This window comes from Dermacentor andersoni, chromosome 3 (genome assembly GCF_023375885.2).
Source record: "Dermacentor andersoni chromosome 3, qqDerAnde1_hic_scaffold, whole genome shotgun sequence".
Classification (NCBI taxonomy): Eukaryota; Metazoa; Arthropoda; class Arachnida; order Ixodida; family Ixodidae; genus Dermacentor; species Dermacentor andersoni.
In genome coordinates, this window is record NC_092816.1 from 101,986,424 (window position 1) to 102,006,916 (window position 20,493).

General features: G+C 46.7%; 1 protein-coding gene across 1 annotated transcript in view; it reads left to right on the forward strand.

Annotated features, from left to right (window-relative positions):
* Positions 1–12,452: 12,452 nt before the first annotated feature.
* Positions 12,453–20,493, forward strand: part of LOC129387327 (nose resistant to fluoxetine protein 6-like) — a 68,911-nt gene continuing 60,870 nt past the window's right edge. Inside the window, exons 1-5 of the mRNA XM_055076251.1 lie at positions 12,453–12,536; positions 12,615–13,048; positions 13,330–13,538; positions 15,046–15,157; positions 16,202–16,286. Coding sequence (XP_054932226.1) covers positions 12,646–13,048; positions 13,330–13,538; positions 15,046–15,157; positions 16,202–16,286 — 809 coding nt within the window. The 5' untranslated portion in view covers positions 12,453–12,536; positions 12,615–12,645. The remainder of the gene's footprint in view (positions 12,537–12,614; positions 13,049–13,329; positions 13,539–15,045; positions 15,158–16,201; positions 16,287–20,493) is intronic.

Below are 20,493 nucleotides of genomic sequence, written 5' to 3' on the forward strand. Positions count from 1 at the left end.
AGCTCGATATCCGCACCAGCCTCTTATTTTGCGATTAAGAAATATTTATTTGATTAAATCCTGTTTCAAGATAGAAAAATATGTTTCAAGTCAACAACGAATACCAGTGGGCAGTACGTGCATGTCACCGCACTGCTCTTCGTGATGGAGAGCTTGAGGCTAGGCTGCAAAATGTGGTAACCCTTACGGAGGAGTATTTGGGTCTCATGGGGCTGAAGTGCTCCGCTAAAAAGTCGGAGTTGTTGATTTTCAAATCAAAGAAGCTAGGTCGTAGTCCTAAGGGTTGGGTACCGGAAGTTGAGCCTTGCATTAACATCCATACTACGGAAGGATTGTTGATACCCAAAGTTGAAGCAATGAGGGGCCTGGGTTTTGTACTTGAAGTGAATGAATGGAACATTAAAACCCTTCAGCGTATTACCAAGAAGACGGAGCGGGCCCTAAGACCTATAAGTAGGATCTCTAATAGGAATAGGTGCGATGCGCTTCGTCGATGTGCGAGTCATTTCTCGTATGTGGCAGCTATGCTAAGTTGGAATGGGAGTAGAAAAATAAATTGGAAGCATTAATCAGAAAAGCCGTCCAGGCTGCGTTTGGTTTGCCTATGACTACGTCATACGATATGTTGTTACGACTGGGTTTGCATAATACTTTAGATGAAATTGCCGAGGCTCAGCGTACCGCACAGAGGGAGCTGTTGCTAGGTGCACCAGCGGGTAGGTATATTTTAGAGTCAATTGAAGAGTCGGTGGTTGTGTCGCACGATAGGGTACCCCTACACGAGTTGAACGTGAACCTTAGGGTAAATATCATGGTTCGTCCGTTTCCGCGGAATGTGCACCCCGTGCACAATGTAGGGGGGCGGGTCGCGAGATCAGGAGGATCAGGAGGAGGAGTCTGCGTTTGTTGACGCCGCATGAATTAATGGTAAAAATGCTGATTCGGAGGTGGTGGTAGATGGCAAAGAGAACGTTAGAAATGCCGCTTCCAGTTATACCAACGATATGGGGGTTACCGAACAGGTGGCTATTGCTCTAGCGCTAATTGATTGAAGAAGAGTTTTGGTGTTTAGTGGCTCGCGATCTGCGAATAAAGCCTTCTTGAGAGGACTTGTTGCGGAACTGGCGAACAGACTGCTGCAGGGTAGGGGTATCACTTCGCATACAGTTACTTGGTTCCCGGCGCACATGGGGACAGTGGAGGGAGCCCCGCGTAACCTCAACGAGGTGGCGCACAGGGAGGCACGAGGATTAGTGTGCCGTGTACACCCTGAAGGGGCCGGATCTCCCGCTCCTGTGTACAGGGACCAACTGTTAACCTACAACGAAATCACCAAGCACTATTCCTTCGGGCGCAGGGCATTCCCCCTGCCCCATTTTAATTTAAATAGGCCACAGGTGGTTACATTAGGCGTCTGCAGACACGAACGTACCCTAACCCGGTCAGCATGAATAAAATTAATCCAGACTGCGGTGTTTCCGTCTATTGTAGTAAGTGTGGGGGTTTGCTCGATTTAGAACACAAGCCTTCGCGCTGCTTAGCGTTGGCCGGTGATGGTTCTCGAGGTGAACAGTGGTGGCAGCGGATGCTGCACAGTGAAGTGCTCGCGGACCAACTCAGGGCTGTCCAGAGGGCTCGTGTGACGGCAGAGGGGCTCGGCCTCTCTGTACCGACGTGGGAGCAGTCCGCATCAGTCCCAGACTGATACCTCAGGACTTAAATAAAGTTCTTCATACCATACCATATAACACAATTATTACAGTTAACAGCTGACTTCGCATCAATAATTAACTACAGATTCTAACTGGTGCTATGAACTTGTCATGCGCTGCAAACTAATGGAGAAAATAAGGTCTATCGGAATTGAACACAATATAGTAGAATGGACAGCAGACTATCGGTTAACCGGACTCAGTATGTTCCCAGACATGATTATTACTCTAACTTGAAGTTTATTCAGTGGTTCCAGAAGTGTCCGTATTGGGACCATTATTATTTATTATATACTTTATTGATATCACTGGTTGCGCAGAAAACAGAGTAATATTGCGGCTCTTTCATGATGACCTTATAATTGACACTTTCGTCCAAGGAGTGGATGACCAAGTTAGAATAAATACTACGCTGGACATATCGCCCGTTGGTGTAACGTGCGGGGAATAGAAATTATTCTTAAGAAAATAAAATATACGATGACATCTTATAGAAAGAAGATCTTTGAGTTCAATTATATATTAATGGTATAGATCTAGTACAAAGTGGCATAGTAAAATATTTAGGTGTAGCTTTGGCGAGTGCGTTCAAATGAAATACTCATATTGATAAGACATGTACACAAACGCTCGATTTTTTGTGAAGAACAAGAGAACTGACTGCAGCACCATCCTGTGCGAAACTAGCATCATGTGAAAATTTAGTAAGGCCGATTCTCGAGTGTGGTAGCATAGTGTGGAACACGCACCAGAAAGGACTAACATGGAAATGGGAAAGTCTACAAGATTATAGCGTTGCGATATATATATTCCAAATATTATCGACACGCGAGAGTAAGTGCTCTTCGCAACAATGCCGCAGTGCTCACCCTTGCTTGTCGGCATCATGTGATTGTCATGAAGTTTCTTTTTATGCTATGTTGCGAGAGTATTATAAAAATAAACGAAATAGCGTGCAGCGGCCACATCGACGCTCCATAAGAACATGTCATAATAAACACGTCAGGCAGTATCGCACATACGCCAACACGTTCAAGTATTCATATGGTGCATGGGCAATCGAAATGTGGAATGCGTTGCCAAAGCTGGTTGTTCTGTCAGATTCTGTGGATGGGTTTGTCGAAAAACTGGAGACATAACTTGGCTGCGCTGTAGAGTATTTGAGAGCATAGTTCACAGTATAATGCGTTGAATGAATGCTTAGACAATGGTGCGCGTGAATGTTGTAATTATTGTGAGCACGTTTTGGTATTCCTTCTTTACTCACGGGAAACAAAAAAAGCGTCCGTGTTGAATGCCAGTGTTGTTGTATCGCAGTTTTGTTTTCTTCATATTTTTTTCAAGAATACCTTAATTTGGGCGAGTTTGTTCACCTTGACAGTTTTCATAAAAAAGCGGTAAACACGAAGACGAAGGAACACATACGACAGGACTGGCGCTTGTGTTCCTTTGGCTTTGTCTTTAGCGCTTTTTATGAAAACTGCCATATTTTTCTTTCTTTGCTTTTTCGTGTTATTACTATTCCGATGCGTCCTTTTGCAATCCACTTCCTGCTTGGACCTCTGCAGAGGCTCACAGTATTGTTAAATCAATAAATAAGGACTGCAGACAAGGCTTCGTTGTATCGGCTTTCAATGGAATGTGTACGAATGAAGTCGCAACTAAAGGACATCGGAAAGAATAAGGCATGTGACTCAGTCCAACACCTTGAGAATGGATGTGAAATCCAAACTTGAGTACCACGCCTTCCAGCATCAGTGTCTTCCCATTATAAAGTTAAACAGCGCTACCACGTGATGAATTTCTTTTCGACGAAACTATTTTGGGGAAACTTTATTCGCCCAATAAACATCCAGCCCGTTGTTTACAAAGAAAAACAAGAGTGATCGACTGTTGGGTTTGGGACGTTTACTTTGGTATAACTCGTATGTCAATGACCTAAAAGAAATTGGCTCAATTGCGGCAGTCGCGAATGTCGCATGTGTAGACGCTAACGTGCAAGTCGACGCTGGTGAAAGCAAAGCTGGGCACCTGTGATAAACTTCTTGCGAAAGGTTGACGATGCCTTGTTATCGACCCGGAGGACACAAAAGTAAAGATGAAGTTGATCAGGATCCTTGAACATTCAGAAGACGTCCATGTTCGTGACACACTCTAGACTTTTGTGTGGGTTTTAAATCATGTAGGTTTATTCGCTGGCTGCTAGCTTTTTCTGAAAAAAGCCTACCGTGTTCGGCAATTAGTCATCATGTCGACAATGTGGGCCTATATACTATTCTTTGAGCCTGTGCGGAAAACGACGGCAGCGCAAAACGAAAGCACACAAGTCAGTGTGTTGCGGGTATTTTCCAGGCTGATTTAAAGAATGCATCAATTTGAACTTGTGGAGCATCTTGGCATTACGGGTTCATGAGGTGCAGTGGAGAGTACTAAACCTACATGCACTTAAGCATGCTACGAATTGAATTAATCACGCATGACAGTAACGAGATTGCCAGGAGCCATTATTGTACGAATTGCTGCGCCGAAAGCTGACTCATAGGACAGCATTCGAAATGTGGACCTTGGGATGTGCTATTTACTGCGACCACCCCGGCTTTGAAATATGGGTCACGCCTGCCACTCTCCTTACTGGCATGTTGGGGAAAAAGAGCTCCACGTTTAGTAATTACACCGTTCTGTTCATCAATAGCTTGCGCTATTTTTTCTCTATTGCAACTGTGTTTTAATGATACAGAGATGAAATGTCAGCTTCGAAATTATGATGCCGTCCTCTGCAGAGGTGCACGTATTCGATTTCAGAACAAGTGGACATAGCATTCTGAGCTACCGGCGTATTAGGCTTTGCTTTGTAAACGACGTAACGCAATATCTAGCATCATACCAGAAATGTACGATATCAGACGCGTTGAATTAGGGTCGCATCATAGAAAACAATATACATATCACTCGCATGGCTTTTCAGTCTTGCTACAGTTGCCAAGGTCCGCTTGCAATGCGACAGGTTGACCTTGCGAAAGCCTATGAATGTGTCAGCCATTAATTAAGCGCTAGCCTTAGACAGCTCATCGGTCAAAAAATCCGATGTACGCGCTATGGCACCAAAATTCGTGGCACCAAAATTCATATGGAGTCGAACCTCGGCCTTTGCTGGTAGTGGAACCCTCCACCTTTGGTCTTAATTCGGCCGAAATAGGTCATCAATTTATAACAGAGCGTGAAGCCGAGGCAAAAAAGCGCCAGCATGACCTGTGGTGTTAATTAAAGCAAAGTTGACTAAGGCACACGTAATTATGATAGCGTTAATTAAAGCATTTAAATGCCTGACCTGTGGTGGTTGTCCAACTCTCGATATTGGGTGGGAGTAGAACCCGCTTGCAAATATGGACGAGTCGGCCAAATGTCCAAGTTGAAATCTAATTGACATGGTGAAGGTCGAGAGTATAACTTACGACCTTTTGTAAGAGTTGCATCCGCGACCTTTGGTTTTAATTAAGGTGAAATTATTTAAGGCACTCGGACCCACGACCCAACTTGGAGATATGGGCGAACCGGCCTTTCCAAGTTCTATCTGAACTGACATTGTGAAGGTCGAGTCAGAACCATAACCTTTGATCTTCAGACGAAGTGAATTAAGGCACAGGTAATTAATTTACTGTTGAGGCATTCGAACCTATAACCTATGAGGGGAGCCGAACCCACTTGGATGTATGAACAAACCAGCCATACCTCACAGTTGGATTGCAATTGGCATAGTGAAGGTTGAGAGTCGAACCCACGACCTTCGGTGGAAGTCGAACCCACAGCTTCTGGTGTTCATTAGGGCTAAGTTAAGGCACTCCAACCCACGACCTTTGGTTGGAGTCACACTCATGAGATTTTGTGGTAATTTGTGCGAATTAAGACACCGCTAATTAAGGTGCAGTTAATTAAGGCACTCTTACCCATGACCTTTGATGGGAGAAAACAAGTAATAGAAAGTAGGAACGAATCTGAATGAAATTATCAAGTAATATAATCAATGCCCCGTGAGCGCGCGGGCTTTCGCCTTCATCCACTTAAGCGTATGCTAAAGAGACTGTCAACATTTAGAACAGAATCGCTTTCTTTGTTTGTTTTGCCCTTTTTGGTGTAGGTCGGATGTGCGACGGTGACTGGAATTGGGGAGGGAAGGCGAGCAAACGCGCCAAGGAAAAGGGCATCTGGTCTCGGCAAACCCAGTAGCGAAGACGGGTGGGGTCGTCGTGCTTTTGCTCTCGCATAACCTAGTGGTGGGGAGGGGTGGGAAGGGGGAGATGCACTGCCGATCTTTGAGAGACAGAGAGAGAGTGATTGGAGAAACGAAGAGGCACTTTTTCCTGCAGCTATTCCGGGAGCACGTCAAAGCTTGCTCGCTCATTCGTCGCGACAAGGCCAGAGAAAGAGCGCGTGCTCTTGGCAAAGCCGGCAGCGAGGAGGAAGCGAAGGAAGGAGCAGGGGAGGGTGTCCTTCAATCGTATGTCTTGCTGGCCTTCTGGTCGTGTCCAGGCAATCGAGGACGGTGTGGCGGAGGAAAATAACTCTTAAAAGACGTACAGCCTTTGAGTCATATCTTGCCACACAACGACAATCGTGATCTGCCTTGCTTGCGTTTCCTTTCTTGAAAACGCCGGGCCCGCTACTTTCCTGTCGGCAGAGCTATGTCACGCTGATAACCCGCATGCCGTTCGTTACTGGGAAAGAAAGGAAATGCGGACAAGACAGATGACGTTTATTGATGCGTGGCAAGACAGGACTCAAAGGGTGTAAACTTTTCTTACACTCCAGCAGTGCTGTGTGAGTGCTGCGTCTTACACTCTAACAGTACTAGTGCTGCATGTGACCACTGCTGCAACGAAGGAACTATCGAACGCGTTCTTTGCCATTGCCCCCGATACAGCGCACACAGGCAGTAACTCGCGACCACGCTGGTGCGTCTTCACGACCAGCCGCTTTCGGAGTCCTGGAACGCCTAATTATACCGTCGTCACACCACGAGGCAGTCAAGGCACTCTTGAAATTTTTGCGTTTGGATGGCATATGAGAGAGACCCTAGCTCTCGCGGATATTCGCAGCCTTCTCTATTTATTTTCCTTGTCTTTGCTTTTTCTCCGCTCTTATTTCAGTCATTCATTTCCCGTACTCTGCTCTCGGTGCAGGGCAGCAAACCAGAATCTTCTCCGCTTAACCTGCCTACCTAAAGCCCTTCAATTGAGGGGCTTCATGCCTACCTGTCCCACACCGTCTCTCTCTCTCTCTCTTTCTCTGTGCACGTCTCGCCGGTTCCCAGAAACATGCACCCGAAATACAGACTTTGTAAGATGTTCTTTGCAAGAATGCCCAAAAGCGTTATCAGTGAGCAAAGTTTTAAAATGGCGATTCATATCCGGGCAATGTTTTAAAGTACGTGGTATAGTCTCAGGAAATTGAAATTTCTAATAAAATTGTTATAAAGGTACAGCTTCCCTGGAAATTGGGCTGTGACTCTGCAAGGTCACACACGTTTACTGGCTCGTTTTAGTAACTTTCACAAGTCGCTAGGGCTTTCATTTCTGTTTTAATTTTTCCTTAGTGTTCTTATCCACTTGCGAGTCATAAACCTATTGCTGGGGCATATTTGCTAGTGCAATTTAGCTTATGGAGTCATTCTTGTTTTTTCTATCAGTATCGGCCAATCCTTTATGTAGCGCCCGCCGACGCCGCTGCGCAGAGACGCCCTGATCGGTTCTCCTAGCCGGCGCATTTGTGCCGGCTGCTAGGCTCGGCACGCAGTGTTGCCTTGGAAGCCTGATACGTTGGACGCCGCAGCTGTCGCTCCGCTCGCCACCTTCGTCCTTCTACCGAAATATCTGTAGGGATGACGTCACGGCTCGTTGGCCAACGTCAGGACTTCCTACTATTTCGGCGTGCAAAAGGAGCAGAGAGAGTGCACTTGCAACATCCCTCAGACCGGTTCTACTGGTATTGCGGCAGTTTTACTGGTTATGCAGACTTAGGAAACTCGTGCTCAGGGGCTTAACCGGCCATCACGCATTTTTCTGGGCTTTGCCACCATTCCCGTCTGTACCTCAGCTGCTCAGTGCACGCAGATTGCATGAAATATTCCTAGCCATTTTGCAGCCCCCGTGTTATTTGTTCAAGTACGCAGCATGGCGTAGTTTAAGTACTTCCCTTCTCACACCGTTCAATTTCATATTTTTCGTTTACTTCGTCTTGAAGAATGCCTTCGCGCTTTCAGCCCCCCGTAATTCTTCGGGAACTATACACAGCGCTAGGGTCTCTCAGATTTGCTATCCCATTCTATGCTATGCAAAAGGAGCAGGGAATGCATACAGGAGTAATGTTCATTTCTACCAGTATACGGCGCAGTCCAACAACGAAATCCGTTGCCAGCAAAAATAAACTTACAAATCACCTTGGCAATGAAGGCGGAAATGGTCGTACAACGCTTTCATTCAGTGAAACTGCTAGTGCTTTAGGTTCCCTCTCACCAGAGAAAATGTCATTGCGGCTTAGCTCAGCTAACCCTGGATAATTACGCATGTACTTATCTTTATCGGGCGACCACGTTTGGCCGCCTAACAAATGTTATCGCGCAGCGCAGGACGCGCCTGCATGTAAAGAAGTTTCTTGAATGTTATCGATGGTTCCGTCCACTGTCTTTCCCCGCAACTTGTGTAATCTGATTGCATGTATGCGCGACGCGAATAGTGCAGAACATTGTGGAAGACACGCGGGTCCCATCGGTTAATCTGGAACATTCGACGACTGATCTATAAAAGCCGACGCGCTTGACCCGCTGATCAGATTTTTCGACAATCGCCGACTGTGTTCGCCGCTCTCGTTGTGCTATAAGTGTAGCCTGTTTTGTGGGCACAGGTTCACCCAACAAAATCTAGTTTTGCCTTTCACAGTATTGCTACTGTGTTCTTAACGTCACCACCACGTGACATCTGGTGGAGGTGCTTTACGTTCATGTACCGGACCCCCCCCGACAAGCCGTAATCCAAGCCCGGACCGCAAAGGCGACACCAGCGCCGTCCCGGAACATCGAGCAAGCCGCAGGCTACAGCAGCTGCCACCGGAACACGGAATTCTACCAGAGACGACCAAGAAGATCGTCAGAGAAGTTCGTCGAAAGACGACCAAGAAGACAGCCCGAATGGCAGCCGGAGCAGTCCCAATAGTTCTGCAGCAGCCCAGGGAGCCACCGACGTTCCGCGGTTCCACATTTGAGGACCCGGAAAGCTGGCTGGAGACGTATGAGAGGGTCGCTAAGTTTAACATTTGGGACAGCGACGACAAGCTGCGGCATGTCTATTTCGCATTGGAAGACGCCGCCAGGACCTGGTTCGAGAATCGAGAAGCCATATTAACGACGTGGTACCTCTTCCGAAGCGGCTTCTTGCAAACGTTTACAAGCGTCGTGCGAAAAGAGCGAGCCCAAGCACTACTAGAAACCAGAGTGCAGCTGCCAAACGAGACGATCGCGATCTTCACGGAGGAGATGGCCCGTCTTTTCCGGCACGCCGACCCGGAAATGTCGGAGGAGAAAAAAATCCGCTTCCTGATGCGAGGCGTCAAGCAAGACCTTTCGCCGGACTTATTCGTAACCCGCCAAAGACCGTAGCTGAGTTTTCTGCAGAGGCATTGACGATCGAGAAAACTCTGGAGATGCGCACCCGGCAATATAACCGCGAGGGGCTCACGCCGCAGTACGCCATCCAAGGATTGGGTTCCGACGACGTACAAGAGACCATCAGGGCCATTGTGCGCGAAGAACTGCGCAAGGTCCTGCCTTCGTCGGAGCCTCAAGTGGCCTCGATCACGGACATCATGAAAGATGAGGTTCAGCGATCGCTTAGAGTTCCTGAGGTGCAACCTCAGTTACCGCAGCCCCAGCCAGGAGCGATGACCTACGCCGCCGTCGCACGCCGTCAAGGCCCCCCTCCGCGACCGGCCAGGGCCCTGTAACGCCGCAATTCCGTCGTCCGCCGCCGCCACCGCCAGCACGCCCACCCGTCGCCAGGCGAAAGCAAGGCGAAAGCTTTGTTTAGCCTGGCTAACTCTTAGTTTCACTTGGTTAACTTTTGATTTAGCTGTAATTATTATACATGCGTATACAACCATCGTTAAGCCAGGTATGACGGCTGTGCCGAGTTCGGTGGCTAGACATGACTGTGATTAGGATTGGGTAGACACGCATCGTTCGACGGTGCGGCGCCTGTTAAGCCACAAGGAAAGCTCAAGTGCCAGACGTGCAAAGAGACGCCTCCAACATGCGCAGCATCGAAGCACGAACGGACAGGGCGCGAACCCAGTCGCTGCATTGATCTCGACGGTGTGACGGTTGTTTCATTCCGAGCTCTCTAAAGTGAAGCAGCTCATCGGGCAGTAGCCACGGGGTGGTGAGACGTCATTTGGCGACGACGGCTCAAAGATTCCCGTTCCGGCGCAACGCTTAGAGAAGACGGTCCGGCCTCGCTCTCATCCATAGCCACGCTCGCACTGACTAGGCGAGCGCGGCGCTCCCCTTAGCCAGGCCATTACCCCCTGAACAGCTTTCAGGCCTGCGGCCAAAATTTTGACGTCATATCAGGCAGGCTGACACTTCCAGAAGACGCAGCGTCAGCTACATGAATTTAGCCTCCTTTTCTCACGCTCCTGGCAGCGCGCGGACCGGTTGGTTTGGAGCGGTGTTGTCGCGGTTATCGTTTCCCTTTGTTGTCTTGCAGCAATTTTGTTTTCGTGTGCGATGTGTGCAGTGGGTGTTAAACTGCCAAAGAAGTGTTGTGTGCCGGGGTGCACCGGCAATTACGATACGGAGAAGAGGATACAAGTGTTTTCTTTCCCTAAAGACGACGACACTTTCAAGAACTGGCTGCGCGCCATTTCTAGGAAGGACTTCGCGCCCACTTCGTACACTAAGGTAAGAATAATGGATGGTACTGTTGTGTGCTCCTGGTTACTCGTACATGTTAAGCACTTTACTGTGATACTTCCGAAGCCAAGATAGGCTTATTGTGCCCACACGAACTGTAAATACGCTTACGCGAAGGGGAGAGCATTATGTTATTTTAATAAATGGCTTTTCAGGCGTTTACGAGTCATTTGTACGTTGCTGCAGGTTTGCGCGGATCAATTCCACACTTCATGCATCGAGAGCACGACTTCAGACAAAGATCCAAGAACAGGAAACGTTCTTACAGTTGCACTGCCAGCACTGCGGTTGCGCCGTGGATCTGTGCCTACAGTTCTTTCCGGCTGTCCTCCATGGGCCCAACCAAAGGAATGTCGTTCGGCAACTGACTCTAGACTCGCTGCTGAGGCTTGCGGACAGAGATTCATGTGAAAATGGGCACGCCTACGAGCTCCTTGTCGCACTGGTTGTAAGCTGTGCAGCAAGCATAATGCTGAACAACTTCTGTAAACAAAGCAATGATCATCTAAATATTAGAAAAGAACAGAGGGCAAGACACCGAAAAGCTCAAATCTTTCTTGAAAAGTTATTTTCTATACCTTGTACTTGGCCCATTTATTTATGTTAAATTGCACTGCGGGTATTGTATTGCAGTTTTCTGAGGTGATTTCTTCAGCCAACTTCTGCGTGTTGCAGTATAATGAGCCTTCTTTTGTTTGTGGGGTGCATATTTTCTAGTCTGGATTTAAACGGCATTTCGCTGTTTTGTAATTTGAAATTGTAGTGTTTTCGGCATTTCAATGCAGTGTGTTTCTTCTTTTTCTCATTGAACTAAACCTGAGACAGTTCATGCTGTCGCTGGTAAATGACCCATTTGTGATAACTTGTGGCTGAGTGCGGTTTTCTTGAGCAAAGTGCATGCAGAGAGATCGTGCAATTTGGTTTGTGCGCTGGTATTTCTTGTGGACGCCTCTACTCGTAGCAGTGCAATAAGTGGTTCTTTGCGTCACTTATTTATCATACTATAGTCCACAATTTGGCCACCAGTGTGTTTAATGGACAGTGTTTTTTTCGCATGTTTTTGACTCTGAAATGCAATGTGTTCTGTTTGACGCCTTCGAAGTGCAGCATTTCTCAATCTGATAAATGAGTGAAAGAATATTCTTGTCTAACCTACAAATAAAATGGCAGTATAGTTTTCTTGTTCTAACATTTGGCATGGCTTTGGCATTGCAGTGTGCTATGTCCTGCTTTCCGTCATTATACTGAGGCTCCTAGTGCGTACATTAATAAAGAAATAGGTATTTTTGGGTATTGTTACTGTGCGTAACTCTTATCCGTGCAATGACTTCTTTTGGATGTCACTGATGAGTTTATAGCAAACAGTATAAAAGGCAACCTATGTCGATATTATAGCGCGATATCGCTTGCTGCCATCCATTTCAACCGCGAACATTGTGCAATGGTAAATATGTTTCCAGACGACGTCTACTATAATCAATAAATATGTATAATTCCCTTCGTAGTATTAGTTAATACAATTGCCCTGATAAATCGTGCGAACCTGGCCGTCGAGGAACCTGTATGTGACACCAGTTCTCGCGAGGCGAGCGCGCAGCAAGCGCTCACGGCCCTCCCAGCCGGTCTGAAAGCTGTTCAGGGGGTAATGGCCAGGCGCGCGGCGAGACATGTGGCCAGGCGGCGACTCAGCTGCGGAGAGCGCATGCGCCGAGCCGCCGGCGTTGTCGGAGCTCGGCGCAGCCAGTCACGTGATGCGCTGGCAAGGATGCAGTGCAGCTGCGGTGAATGCAAGTTAAAATTGTTGGCGACGGCGAAACACGGCTCAACGCGGTGGTTAATGCTTTCGGTTTAAAAGAATGAATAAGGTTTGCGAACTCTGCATTGCGTTTGTTTTAGGGAGGGAGCGTTGTCATGCTTTAGCGCACACATCTGTTTTCATGCAGGATCCCATTACGGCTAAGCTAAGCGACGTTGATGCTCCTCATTGCCATCCTCTCCAAGCCATTTAGCTCCATGGTGTTCCAAGAGTCATCTAGGAGACACGGTCGCAGGACTCATGTAGCGCTATGGGTCTTGATGTCGTCGTTTGTGCTGATGCCATTCTTAACCCATACTTCGCGGGCTCAAAACGCGAAGATCGCTACTGGCCAGAGTGAATCGGCAGGAGTGACTTTGAGAAGCCCAGATAAGAGCGTGGGCGAAATAGAGGAGATCGACTACGTGCAAGTTGCTCGAGACGTGGTGGCCGCGGGCCTTTCCAAAGTGCCGCCCTCTTTGATACGAAAACTGCTGGAAGCCGACGTGCGGCCCGAGTGCAGCACGGCGCTGCTGCGGACCATGCGAGCCTTCCAGAACCTCGAGCCGTGGGCCCTGAGACGTGGGTATAGCTTTGGTTATTTCTAAGTGTATATAAATACCACCGATCCAATTCCAAAGATTATTAAAAAAAATCACGTGCACCACCGCACCCATGAGCGCCCCCCATCCCACTGTCCTAAAGTCAAGTTTACAAATGTTTGGAATTAGTGGCGCGCTAACACTCGAGACACTGTGTAAGAGCTGTCTATATGTGCTTTTTGTAGGATCTTGGAACAGTGTTATGCTTTATTGGCAATTCCATTTGAAAGGATATTTTGTCCCAACCGCTGTGTGTCGCAGTATTCGACGCAAGCGGAAGGTTCCCCACGGGAATCTTCGAGGCGGCGCGCGTCGACATGGGAGGATTCGATGAGTGCCTCCAGACCGTTCTGCGGGACCAGTACGGAAACGTGTTATCCCGGGGCCAGTATTGCAACTTGCTTGTTTACATCAAAAATGCGACAGCAATGGAAGTGCCGAACTCCATCGCCGACGCCTTTCACCCGAGGGTAAGATTATTCAAATATATAATCGCATTATGCCTACGATACATAGTATAACGGAATAAATCTACTGACTCTAATCAAACGTTTCGATATTAATTCGTTCTCGGTATTTGTGCATACACAGTCAACCACATAGTGAAGTAGTAACACACTTCTTCACAGGGTGACTTCACTGTGGTGTAATATTCTTCCCCAGCACAACAGTGTTGTCACCATTGTAGGTACGTTTTTTTGCTGTGATGATTTATTCAAGTAGGTTGCTGCCACTGCTTTCCTATCAAGTAGTAATTTACCACACGACGTTTGAAAAGCGTGGTTCCAGAAACAGGAGTGTCAGTTATGATTGAAGAGCCAAATTGGACTTTATAAATGTACGTCTGAGCAGTGGTTACTTAAAGCGTTCGCTGCTTTCATGTTATAACGGCGTTCTAACTCAAGTTGCTTCGCGGTATTTGCAATCTTCGCGAATAGCGCACATTTTATTCTAACGCACATATAAACAATACTCGGCGGGGACACTGGTATTCAGACAGAGTTCTCAATTCGTGCGAAAGTCCTAGCATATGAATTATTCCGTCAGAGCACCACTTTCTTTCATTGGAAGCTACCGATGTCGGCCACCTTCGAGCATACGCGAGGACAAATATCTTTTGTCTAAAAGTACATATCAATGTCGAAAGTGAAAGTTGTTTTTTTCTTTTGTAGGGTGCTGCTCAGGAAGAGCTATAACTTGAGCCAATAATTTAAAAATGAAAGGCGCGTCGGAAGTGATTTGAACCGAATGCATACTATTCACAACATCCTACAGTAGCTCAGACATTTTTTCTCCATAACTCCCTAATGAATTAAGTTTAATTACCCATCTTTTAGTCATAGGCTGAGGACCCCATGTATGATACGCAGATTTGTAGGGCACCTTCAGAAACCACCGATTGAGGTGTTTCCTTTACAATAGGTCTTGCGTAGTCCTTTTTTCCGGATTCTAAGCAACGCTTGCAAAATATGAAAAAAGCCACGTGATGGGGGGCTTTTGCGTATTGGTATAGTGCTGCTCTGAAGCGTGCGTTCGGTGAACAAGATCGGCTGCATCGTGGCTGGCGAAGAGAAAGCGGCAGGGCGTTCTTTATCTCATCGGCAGCGCTCGGCTAGCAGCACGCATTTTCGCCGTGATCCGACGGGAGCTGACCTTGTTCACCGCGCGCACGTTTGAAAACAGCACGAAATCACTGTGCAAGTGCTGATGCGTGATAGTATGCGTTCGGTTCAATTGGCTTCCGTCGTGCCTTTCACTTTTTAAGTCATGATTTAAGTTATGTGGGACACTATGTATATAAATTCAAATCATATTGTTACCACCATCGAATTCACAGGTGTCCGTAAGAATTCAGGTGGCGGGGTTCCCTTATTGCCCGCTTGTCTACATGACTTTGTCATTGTCTCTTGTTATGTGTTCCGTGCTCAAAGCATTCATGGCATTCTTGATCTTACTTTCGTCATTGCTTTTTTGTAGCTTCGATATTTCAGTGAATGCATTATTACTCCAGGAGATTCCATTGCTCGCCTCGGAGTATGCTATATCGATGACTGTAACCAAAATGACTTACATGTTTTAGCCAACTCAGGTAAGCCAAAACAAAAAAGAAATGTATATTTTTTCTTGACTACATGAATGAAACTGCCGATGATATACTGACTTTTATTGCTTTATTCACTTATTGATTTATTGCTGGTCACGAAGTATGATATATAGATTAGTGTAACGGACAGAAATTATGAGTTACGGCTAGCTGGGGTATGCTAAGGGAGCAGAAAGAATTCTTTCGCATGTTCTTGAGCACCCGAATGATCTGGTAGCTCAATGAGAGCATTACGTAATTTTCCAGGGATCGCAATCTACCAAGTTGCGATTACGCTATTAGGGCGTGTGTAAGGATTTTCAGCGACAAAACCGAGGCGCCATGGGGTTTTCATGCTTGCGCTAATGGGTAGCAGGTCTGTTTAACATGAGCGCAGATTCAAATGCTGGCATAGAAAGTCGCAGTTTTGCCCGCAAGGCGAATAAACGATTGGGATAGCAAATTAGTACACAGCTATACGGAGTGACGATAGTAGTTTAATCGGCCGTGTAACCTTGCACAGATTTGCTTATTTCTAACTAAATTAACAAGCACGATGTAACGCGCACAAGCAAACATGAACACATCTCCCTTGATGACCACGAAAACTCGCTGTGAAAACGCTGGAGTGAGGGAGCGCGGCAGCAGCAGCGAGCGAATTAACCTTCGTATGAATTCGGGTATCTCAAAAAAAGTGATGCGTTTGACAGACGTATATATCTGGATAAAATGTTTATTAGCATTTATTTTGTTACCCAATTCTGCAGAGAATAGCAACCGGCACTTCTGAAGGGGTTGCAGAGATGCGTATACTGCGGCTAGACATATATGCACGTGCTCTTCCCCTTTGATTCATAGGGGCGATGAGGCATTTGCGTGCAATGCAACATGGCAGGCGACCTCGAGAAGCATTTGCTGTAAAACAATGAATCATTACAGAATGCAACTGCCCATGTGGCGCAAGTTATGTTCGCGTCTGCTGGTAGTTGGCATGAGTACATATTGATATGTGTTATGAGTAATGTGCTTGCGGTGTTTGTCTTCTTCCAGTGAGCCTTCCTTTGATCCATCTTGAAATATCGAACTGCGTCACAGCAGAACCGAAATCATGGAGCAATATACAAATAGGAATTGTGTAAGTTGGTTGAAAGACTTATCGCTTATCCTAAACGTCTCACACCTCTCTTACGACGAGTTGTTGTCCTTGTGAGCGACTCTATAAACAAACAGCAGCTGTTTTGGTTCCCATGGACAAAACGACAGTGCGACATTTTTTGGGCATAGGTGCCTATTTAAGATGATTCATTGACGCTTTTTCAAACATTGCCTGGCCTCTGACGAAACTCACAGGAGATATGCCTTTGATGGGGAAAAGCAAACAGAATGCATTTGACGAGTATGGGAAACGCCTGCAACTTTTCGCAATTCTTACCCATGCAGACACGACAGCCGAGATGGATGTGTACAACGATGCCGGTAGCACCGGCCTTGGTGCCATTTTAGTCCAGCGGAAAGACGGGGAACATGAATTAATAGCTTACACTAGCTCTAAGCTCTCAAAAGCATACGCAAGCTATTTAGCAACAGAAAAGGAGTGTCTCGTAGTATTTTGGGTAGCAAGGAAATTTAGAGACTAACTCTACGGCAGACCATTCAAAGCAGTCAGCGACCACCATTCGCTTTGCTGCCTTGCACACGTCAAGAACTCCTATGGATGATTGGCAAGATGGAGTCTCATGCTGCAAACAGTAGGACAATTTCAGTTGCATACAGAGTCGCAAGGAAGAACAGTGATGTCGACTGCTTGTCACGCAAACTAGTAGACACAATGGCGTCAGAAAAAGACTTCTTGTTTCGTGGGACTCCTAATGCGTTTAAAACCCAGAACAATAATGAAACGGCCCAGAATTGCTCTCGCTCACAAAGCGCCTTGAATAATTAGCCGTTCAAATCCAGTGTTTTTTTCAGAAGGCTCTCATCGTTCTACCTTCGTGGATGTGTCCTCCACAACAGAAACTTCAATCAAACCGAGACAAAGTTTTTACTTGTGGTGCATTCAGATTTACGGCGAAAAATTTTGCACGCATATTATCATGAGCCCATATCTGAACACCTGGTTTTGAGGCGTACATTCAGCGGAATTTGTGTAAAGGATTACTGAGCCTAAGTTACTTGCTTCATTGCAGTTCTATGTTATGACTGGTTAATTCAAGAGGAGGAAAACTTCATCCGCGAAACCGGCAGGTCTTCTCTAGCCAGTAAACGCACGAAAAGCTCCATGTCAACAAGTTTGGATGGACCTCCTTGGCACATCCCTTACAGTGTATTTGGCGGAAAAATGGATTGTCATAACGACTGCCTATTTGACCTCATACGCAGAAACTGGTGCACTGTGTAATACAACGCCTGTAGAAGTTGCAATATACTTCGTCGACAATATAGTTTTCCCGGCGTGACGCTCTAGCCACCATTATTACTCATTGCGGAACAGCCTTCACTCAATTCTAGATGAGACTAGTACTGCTTATAGGAGAACTAGGGCACACTATCCTCAAACACACGGCTTACCTGAACGCCGCAGCAGCAATCTGGGTAACGTGTTTTCTATGCATGCCGATGTTGGGCACACGAGGGACGCAATTTCGACTTCCACCATCTTCGCGTATAACACGGCTGTTCAAAGAATAACCCGAGTTACGCTGTTTCAACTTGTGTTCGGTCGAGTAGTGATTATCACATTAGATGATATGTTGCCGTTGGACGAAGATAGTAACAATCTATGTGACCTAGATAATTTCCGCCAAAGAGCCGAGGAAGCACGGCTGTTCGCAAGGTACAGAATGCACCCGCCGTGGTTGTTCCGTGGCTATGGTGTTGGGCTGCTGAGCACAGAGTCGTGGGATAGAATTCCGGCAACGGCGACCGCATTTCGATGGGGGCGAAATGCGAAAACACCTGTGTGCTTAGATTTAGGTGCACGTTAAACAACCCCAGGTGACCTACATTTTCTGAGTCCTCTACTATGGCGTCCCTCGTAAGCAGAAGGTGGTTTTGGCACATAAAGCCCCACAATATAATTTATTAAGGTTCTGAATACGACCCAAAGAGCCCATTAATGAAGATCGGAACAACCCGTGACGTAGATAAACCAATTATCAGCCCGGCAACAAGTTGGCGATATGGTCACCAGTGCTATGCCCCGGAGTGCGCGCATAGCTTCTTTGCTGACGCTTCGGCACTCACAAAGTACTCCATCATACATGCGACCTCACTTACGAAGTGAAATCCGCCGCAATATAGCTCTATATGTGGCAGCTGCTCGGAACCCGTACACGTTGTGCGCGTGGAACGTTACTACGAGAGACAATGAGAAATCAAGCGAGCGTTTCTCGGGACATAAAGAACTGCATCTCTAGGTCTATGCATCGGAACAGTCCTCTTAGGAGGGGGCTGCAGTGATGTCGCCACATTCAAGTAGTGCGCCCTTCCGCATTACGCACAGCTAGTGCCTTACCATTGCGCAGTTCAGCAACAAGATGCAGGGTTCACCGCGGCACGAGCAGCCGGGTGCACTTGGTAGCGATGCGTGCGCACGAGGCCACCACGCTGGGTTGACGGACTAAACGGTAGAGGGTAAAACAGCGGCTTAAGGGCAGTTGGACGCCAGGTGATGAACACGATCGACTTCTTCTACGCTAGAATAGTGACTTTGGGCTGTAGACATGGGTTAGTGCTTAATAAATAGGTTTGTTTTGTTGACCAATGTCTTTCAAGGTCGCTACCATAGTATGTTAGGCTAAAGATTCAGAGCCGTCGTTCAAGTACAGAGGCAGCTGCACCACCCTTCGGCGCAGCACATGCCCCGCTGATACGCGCTTGCTGCGCACGATCGATACGATCTCTACCGTTACAGCTGGGGTTACTGCAGTATGAATCCATCGCTTCGAATGTACGATGAGGTATCCTCGATTCGGTATCATTCTTGAACGTCGTATCTACTATTGTCCTGGCTGTATCATGGTCACGCGGTGCGACCTGTCAGAGAGACGCGGGCGTTCCACCGCCGATCCCTATAGGCATTTACTTGCTTGAAATGTTTAAGTCCTCGAGCACTTTTTTATACTGTATGGTGTATGTTTCACAGAAGTATGCTGTAATCACCCTGAAACATGAAGGGGTGTGCTTAGAATTCAATTCTGGGATCTTACGGGCCAAAATCGCGATGTTACGATGAGGCACGCCGTAGCGGGGAACTGTGGATTTATTTTGACCACCTAGGGATCTCTAAAATAATGAGGTTTTACCTGCCAAAACCACGAACTGATAATAAAGCATAACGCAGTGAGGGACTCCTGAAATTAGGACTATGTGGAGTTCTTTAACGCGCAGCTCAATCAAAGTAGACGGGTGTTTTCGCATTTCCCCACCATCGAATTGCTCCACCGTAGCTGGAACTGGACCCCGCGACTTCGCGCCTAGTAGCGTAAAATCATAGCCGCTAGGGTACGCTTTGAGTGTTCTGCTATTGTGTACACATTTTTTCCAAATATTCTGAAATAGGAAGGACGCAAAATAGGTTGTTTCTACATTTTATCCATCCAGGAGGGTGTAACTTGCCTTGGTATACATGGTCGCTTCATAATGATAAAGAAAAGCTATATCTGTCGAAAAAGATCAGGTGGTATTTTCCCGAATCTTCTAACAATGACAAAAGTTGCCAAACATACGTTTCACTTTTTTCTTCACTTTTCACTCTATTGCCTTAAAGGCCGAACTGTGGGGGTATTGCATAAGGGGTGGGTGTAGAAAACGGAAATCGCGTTGACCGTTCAGGATAAGTAGTGAGCTCTTACAACCTTAATGAAGGCGTGTTGGTTGGTGATAGCCACCATGACGTGGAGAAGCCTGTTCGAGTCCACAGTGGTGCGTGGAAAAATGAGGACAAAAAGGTGAGAGTATGGGTTCGGGGTCGAGCAATTCTTAAGGAATGTTGTGTGTGGAGTGGTATTCGAGCTGGTGATAAGATATAAGGTATCTTATTGAGATAACTATGATATATTTTGTGAATTAGGGATAGATAGCAATGCGACGGCGACAGAAAAGGAGGGGTAGACCTGTTTCTGCCTTTCATGAAGATATACTTATGTTATATGAATATGATGAGTGAATGAACCTAGCAGCACGATTCTGCACCATCTCTACTGCATTTATAAGCTAAATTTGATTAGCGTTCCAAACTGCTGACGCATATTCGAGTTTAGGGCGAATTAGAGACTTGTATGCAATGATTTTAACATCAGCAGGGGAGTTTCGCAAATAACGTCTGAGGGAACCAAGGGTTT